The sequence below is a fragment of the Piliocolobus tephrosceles genome, chromosome 6 (genome assembly GCF_002776525.5).
Source record: "Piliocolobus tephrosceles isolate RC106 chromosome 6, ASM277652v3, whole genome shotgun sequence".
Classification (NCBI taxonomy): Eukaryota; Metazoa; Chordata; class Mammalia; order Primates; family Cercopithecidae; genus Piliocolobus; species Piliocolobus tephrosceles.
The window spans coordinates 111,839,613-111,847,342 of record NC_045439.1 but is presented as its reverse complement, the minus strand read 5'-3'; the positions used below and the strand labels follow the sequence as shown (position 1 = coordinate 111,847,342).

General features: G+C 42.8%; 1 protein-coding gene across 1 annotated transcript in view; it reads right to left on the bottom strand.

The window, feature by feature from the left end:
* Nucleotides 1–982: 982 nt before the first annotated feature.
* The window catches only part of EAPP (E2F associated phosphoprotein), a 28,266-nt gene continuing 21,518 nt past the window's right edge, over nt 983–7,730 (bottom strand). Inside the window, exon 6 of the mRNA XM_023227266.2 lies at nt 983–1,617. Within this exon, the coding sequence (XP_023083034.1) occupies nt 1,341–1,617 (277 nt within the window). The 3' untranslated portion in view covers nt 983–1,340. The remainder of the gene's footprint in view (nt 1,618–7,730) is intronic.

Here is a 7,730-nt window from a genome sequence, read left to right as displayed (position 1 = left end):
CAGTGGCTCACACCTGGAATCCCAGCCCTTTGGGAGGCTGAGGTAGGCAGATCACGAGGTCAGGAGATCAAGACCATCCTGGCTAACACAGTGAAACCCCATCTGTACTAAAAATACAAAAAATTAGCCAGGCGTGGTGGCGGGCGCCTGTAGTCCCAGCTACTCAGGAGGCTGAGGCAGGAGAATGGCATAAACCCGGGAGGCGGAACTTGCAGTGAGCCGAGATTCGGCCACTGAACTCCAGCCTGGGTGACAGAGCGAGACTCCGACCCAAAAAAAAAAAAAGAAATGGGGTTTCACCATGTTAGCCATGCTGCCCTGGAACTTCTGACCTCAAGTGATCAGCCCACCTAGGTCGCCCAAAGTGCTGGGATTACGGTGGTGAGCCACAGTGCCCGGCCAGAATGTTTAAGTCTAGTTAGGAGGGGAGGTAGCTTTCCCTCACCATAAATTTGTATTTTAAAATGTGCATTCATTAAATTTAGAGTACTGGTAAGTGTACTTTTTTCAGAGAAGGACCTTTATTTCTTAAAGCATCTGACAGTACCTACTCCATGCAATTGTTTGTTTCTTTGTTGTTTGTTTTGAGACAAAGTCTTACTCTGTCACCCAGGCTGGAGTACAGTGGCATGATCTCAGCTCACTGCAACCTCTGGCTGACAGGTTCAAGCAACAGTTCTCCTGCCTCAGCCTCCTGAGTAGCTGGAATTACAGGTGCGTACCACCATACCCAGTTGATTTTTCTATTTTTAGTAGAGACCAACAGGGTTTTACCATGTTGGCCAGGCTGGTCTCAAACTCCTAAACTCCTGAACTCCTGATCCACCCCCTTGACCTCCCAAAGTGCTGGGATTACAGGCAGGAGCCAAGGCTAGTGGCCTACTCCACACAATTGTAACAGTTACTAAATATTGTCATTCCATCCTGTGGGGTGGGGGTGAATAAAGATACATCTTAGCAAAAACAATACAGACAATTCAGGAAAGAGTTTCCAGTTTAATTACATCAAAGCTACATCGAAAGTAAAAATAATACTCAGAAACAAAGATCGCTTATAATTCCAGAACATTTTAATTCTAAAGAGCCTTAATAAAAAGCCCCCCGTTTCCAAATGTTCATCAAAAACAGAATGAATCAGTCCCATCAATAAGGGGGAAAATCAAAGGAAAAAAAAAAAAAGAGGGTGAGAGATGTAAGAGATGAATGAAGGCTGACAACTATTCTTCTTTATAAAGAGAAACACTGCTTCCTCAGTGTCACATATGAACAGGCAGGAGGAAAGTAACAGTCCATATTTGCCTTATATACAGTATCGGGTAATTAAATGCCAGTTGGGCTGTTTAGGAATGGCTTGCTAAAACATTGAAAAAATGAAAGACTTCATCCTTGTCATAGACTGCCACTTCAGTGGAACATTCAGTGCACATGACTGGGTGATAGATTTCTTCCACATCTGTCTCTGCCTTCTCGGCAGCATCTTCCTGGTTAGACCTCATCTTCTTATGGCCTCGCCTTTTCTTCCTGTTCTCTGAGGCTTTATATCTTAGAACCTCCTCTTTGTTAATAGAACAATTCATCACAAACATTGCTCTATATTGAGTTTTGTACGATTCATGCCTAAGAGAAAAATGAAATGGAGAATTGGGGTTTATGTTCTATGTTAATAGTTTATCCATTTAGATAAAATTTAAGAACACCAAAATCTTACTGAAATACCAACCAAAGACATAGGAACAAAGAAGCAAGTTTAAAGAAATTTTAAACAGTTGTTTTAAGAATAATTAGGCCGGGTGCCGTGGCTCAAGCCTGTAATCCCAGCGCTTTGGGAGGCCGAGACGGGTGGATCACGAGGTCAGGAGATCGAGACCATCCTGGCTAACACGGTGAAACCCCGTCTCTACTAAAAAATACAAAAAACTAGCCGGGTGAGGTGGCGGTCGCCTGTAGTCCCAGTTACTCGGGAGGCTGAGGCAGGAGAATGGCGTAAACCCAGGAGGCGGAGCTTGCAGTGAGCTGAGATCTGGCCACTGCACTCCAGCCTGGGTGACAGAGCGAGACTCCGTCTCAAAAAAAAAAAAAAAAGAATAATTAAAACTTGTGAACACAGCTCACTGCAGCCTTGAACTCTTAGCCTCTAGTGATCTTCCTGCCTCAGCCTCCCTAGTAGCTGGTATTACAGGCAACAAGCCACTGCACCAGGCAGAAGAAACATTTTAGTATATAACAGTATAAAGAAGAAACGTGTCTCTTTCCTTCTGCTTTTTGAAAGGAACTTTTATCTCAGGGGAAAAATAAATTATTTGCTCTTTAAACTTAGAAAAAAGTTGTTGGAAACATGCCAGGTAATGGGCAATAATCTTTGACTACTGTCTTTTCACATTGTGGCCTGAGACTCTGCCCTCTTCTCATTTTAGATGGTGCCATTGTGGTCAACATTTTAGTAAAAGCTACAGGTTTAAAAGCTTAAGGAGCTTCTGACTTTATAATGTCTACTTTTAGCTATTATATATTTGATCAGTCTAACGTAGGGGTCCCCAAAGCCCAGGCCACAGACCAGTACCAGCCTGTGGCCTGTTAGGAACTGGGCAGCACAGCAGGAGGTGAGCAGTGGGCAAGCATTGCCAACTGAGCTCTGCCTCCTGTCAGATCAGCGGCAGCATTGCATTCTTTTAAGTGTGAACCCTATCGTGAACTGCGCATGCAAGGGATCTAGGTTGCGTGCTCCTTATGAGAATCTAACTAATGCTTGATGATCCAAGGTAGAACAATTTCATCCAGAAACCATCCCCCAACTTTGTTCACCTCATATATGTAATATTTTCCTACTTATTTTCCCACTTAGTAAGTTTTTTTTTTCCCCTTAGACCTCATGCAACAAAAATATCTATCTGGCTAAAAACAGTGAGCTCAAACTGTGCACTCACTAGTTCCAAATATTAACCTTCACCTTCACTACCATCATAACCACCAGGAAGTAAGAATGTGCAAGTGGGCACTTCTCAGGGAAAAATAATCTAACCTTTCAAAAAATATCTTCAAACATAAATAGTTCTAGTTTCCTGTGTAACTGTAACTGCTTGCATGACTATATCTGTCTCAGATCTCTAAGAATCCCTTATCACATGTTAATATATATTTTTCCCTTTCTCTGTATCCCTTGTGCATCAGAACAAATCATTTTTTCTAAACTTTTTTCTTTTTTTTTTTTGAGACAAGGTCTCACTCTCTTGCCCAGAGCAAGAGTGTTGCAGTGCAGTGGCACAATCATGACTTACTGCAGCCTCTGCCTCAAGGGGTCAAGTGATCCTCCCACTCCAGCTTCTCAATTAGCTAAGACTACAGGCATACACCACCATGCGTGGCTAATTTTTTTCTTTTTGGTGGGCGGGGGAGGGGCCTCTCTATGTTGCCCAAGCTGGTCTCGAACTCCTGGTCTCAAGCGATCCTCCTACCTCAGCCTCCCAAAGTGCTAGGATTACAGGTGTGAGCCACCACACCCAACCTAAACTGTTTTCTTAAAGAACACTCACCGGTGAAGGCTGGGCGCGGTGGCTCACACCTGTAATCCTAGCACTTTGGGAGGCCGAAGCGGGCGGATCACGAGGTCAGGAATTCAAGACCAGCCTGACCAACATGGTGAAACCCCATCGCTACTAAAAATACAAAAAGTAGCCAGGCATGATGTCACATGCCTGTAATCCCAGCTACTCAGGAGGCTGAGGCAGGAGAATCGTTTGAACCTGGGAGGTGGAGGTTACAGTGAGCCAAGATTGCACCACGGCACTCTAGCCTGGGTGACAGAATGAGACTCTATCTCAAAAAAAAAAAGAACACTCTTAGGAGTCTTAAATCATTTCCCCAAACTTTAAATAAAATTTTCATTAAAAAAAAATTACTCCATTGTATTAGAACCTTGCATTAATATGGAACATAATTTTCACCAGGGCCAATTAGATCATGAAGAAACTTTTGAATATAGGAACCCCGTGTTATGGTTTAATTGGAAGAGAGGCAACTTAAGTACAAAGACCTTATCTCATAAACAAAGTCTTTGTTAACTTCTATGCAAAATGCTTAAGGCTCATATGTACAGTAAAAAATTGTTACAAATCATCATAAACCTCAAGCCAGGTAATAAGAATAAACTACAAGTGGTTACTCATTAGTTCCTAGAACAAATCGACAACCCGTATCATTATTTATTTTCAGTTAACTTGATTCAGAAGATATACTAAGACAGCCACTTATAAGGCTACTAATAGAAGACAAAATCATGCCTATAATCCCAGCACTTTGGGAGGCCGAGGTGGACAGATAGCTTGAGACCAGGAGTTTGAAACCAGCCTGGCCAATATGGTGAAACCCCATCTCTACTAAAAATACAAAAATTAACAGAGTTGGCCGGTCGCGGTGGCTCAAGCCTGTAATCCCAGCACTTTGGGAGGCCGAGACGGGCGGATCACGAGGTCAGGAGATCGAGACCATCCTGGCTAACACAGTGAAACCCCGTCTCTACTAAAAAAAAAAATACAAAAAATTAGCCGGGCGAGGTGGCGGGCGCCTGCAGTCCCAGCTACTCGGGAGGCTGAGGCAGGAGAATGGCGTAAACCCGGGAGGTGGAGCTTGCAGTGAGCTGAGATCCAGCCACTGCACTCCAGCCTGGGCGACAGAGCGAGACTCCGTCTCAAAAAAAAAAAAAAAAAAAAAAAATTAACAGACTATGGTAGCACACGCCTGTAGTCCCAGCTACTTGAGAAGCTGAGGCATGAGAATCGCTTGAACCTGGGCAGCGGAGGTTGCAGTGAGCGGAGACGGTGCCACTGTACTCCAGCCTGGGTGACAGAGTGAGACCCTGTCTCAAAAAAAAAAAAAAAAAAGAACCCCTAATTTACAGGCCAATTGGATAAAAGGCATGGGTAACCTAGGGACCTCCTACTTGCAATGTCATCTGAAGTGGTGGGGGCAGTCTTAATAAGACTGATCTCAACCTGTGGGTTCTGCACTAACTCCAGGTAGAGTCAGAATTATATTGTAGGACACTCCATGTCCACAGAAAATTGAAAATTGCTTGATATGGGGGGGGTGGAAGCTCTACACATTTGGTGTCAGAAGTGCTGTATGAGTAGAGATATAGTTTGCCTTTTAAGATATTACATCATTGCACAACACATATGCAGTTTCACCAAATCCTTATTAGCACTGGCAAGTGCTTTATTATAAAAGCTACTTTTTAAATAAAAATTTTTATCGATATATCATAGATGCACATATTTTCAGGGGGTACATATGATAATTTAACATATTCATATAATTTGTAAAGATCAAATCAGTATAATTGAGAGATCCATTATACCATTAATGGATACCATCCATTAATATACCTTAAATATTTATTTATTTATTTATTTATTATTTTTTAAGACAGAGTCTCACTCTTACCCAGACTGGGGTGCAATGTTGTGATCTTAGCTCACTGCAACCTCCACCTCTCAGGTTCAAGCGATTCTCCTGCCTCAGCCTCCTGAGTAGCTGGGATTACAGGCACGTGCTACTATGCCCAGTTAATTTTTATACTTTTAGTAGAGACATGGTTTCATCATGTTGGCCAGGCTGGTGTTGAACTCCTGACCTCAGGTAATCCGCCTGCCTCAGCCTCCCAAAGTGCTGGGATTACAGGCATGAGCCGTCATGCCCAGCCAATATTTATCTTTTCTTTATGCCAGAAACATTTGAATTATTCTCTTCTAGCTATTGTGAAATATACAATATTTTTTTCTACAATAGATTATTTTAAACTATAACTCATCCTGCTGATCAATGGGCACTTAGGTAAGTATTTTGGCTATTGTAACTAGTGCTACAATAAACATGAGAGTATAGATATTGCTTTGATATATTGATTTCCTTTCTTTTGGATATATACCCAGTAGCAGAATTGCTGGATCATATGGTAGTTCTATTTTTAGTTTTTTGAGGAACTTCCATACAGTTTTCCATAGCGGCTATACTAATTTACATTCCCACCAACAGTGTTCAAGGGTCCCCTTTCTCTGCATCCTCACCAGCATCCCATATTCCCTGTCTTTTTTATAAAAGCCATTCTAAACAGGGTGAGATAGCTCATTGTGATTTTGATTTCCATTTCCATGATGTCCATTTCCATCCATGATTAGTGATGTTGAACATTTTTTCATATACTTGTTGGCCATTTCTATGTCTTCTTTTGAGAAATGTGTATTCCAATATTTTGCTTAATTTTTTTTTTTTTTTTTTTTTTTTGAAATTTGAGTACAATTGGTATTAGCTCTTTAAGCCATCAGGTACTGGGCCTTTTTTTTTTTACGGATTGTCCCAGGAGATAGATTTTCGCTCTGTCACCCAGGCTGGAGTGCAGTGGCCGGATCTCAGCTCACTGCAAGCTCCGCCTCCCGGGTTCACACCATTCTCCTGCCTCAGCCTCCCGGGTAGCTGGGACTACAGGCGCCGCCACCTCACCCGGCTAGTTTTTTGTATTTTTTAGTAGAGACGGGGTTTCATCGTGTTAGCCAGGATGGTCTCGATCTCCCGACCTTGTGATCCGCCCATCTCGGCCTCCCAAAGTGCTGGGACTACAGGCTTGAGCCACCGCGCCCGGCCGCTTTTTTTTTTTTTTTTTTGATAAGGGGCTTTTTACTATGGCTTTGATCTCATTACTCATTATTGGTTTGTTGAGTTTTTCTGTTTCTTCATGGTTCAATCTTGGTAGGCTGTATGTGTTCAGAATTTATTTACTTCTAGGTTTTATAATTTGTTGGCATATAATTGTTTGTAGTGGTGTCTAATGATTCTTTGTATTTCTTTTTTTTTTTTGACACAGAGTCTCGCTCTGTCGCCCAGGCTGGAGTGCAGTGGTGCGATCTCGGCTCACTGCAAGCTCCGCCTCCCAGATTCGCACCATTCTCCTGCCTCAGTCTCCCAAGTAGCTGAGACTATAGGCACCTGCCACCATGCCCAGCTAATTTTTTTGTATTTTTATTAGAGATGGGGTTTCACCGTGTTATCCAGGATGGTCTCAATCTCTTGACCTCGTGATCCGCCTACCTTGGCCTCCCAAAAAGTGCTGGGATTACAGGCGTGTGCCACCACACCTGGCCAATTGTATTTCTTTTTTTTTTTTTAGATGGAGTTCCACTCTTGTCCAAGCTGGTGTGCAATGGTGTGATCTCAGCTCACCACAACCTCTGCCCCCCAGGTTCAAGTGATTCTCCTGCCTCAGCCTCCCAAGTAACTGGGATTACAGGAATGCACCACCATGCCTGGCTAATTTTGTGTTTTTTAGTAGAGACAGGATTTCACTATGTTGGTCAGTTTGGTCTCGAACTCCTGACCTCAGGTAACCTGTCCACCTCGGCCTCCCAAAGTGCTGGGATTACAGGCATGAGCCACCACGCCTAGCCTGATTCCTTGTATTTCTGTGGTCTCAGTTGTTATGCCTTCTTTTCTGTTTCTAATTTATTTGGGCCTTCTCTCTTTTTTTCTTAGTCTAAGAGGTTTGCCAATTGTATCTTTTAAATTTGTCAACTTTTAATTTCATTAATCTTCTGGCTTGTTTGTTTGGGTTTCCTGGGGTCTCAATTTCATTCATTCCTGCCTTGATCTTTATTATTTCTTTCCTTTTATTTATTGAGATGGAGTCTCACTCTGTTGCCCAGGCTGGAGTGCAATGGTGCGATCTTGGCTCACTGCAACCT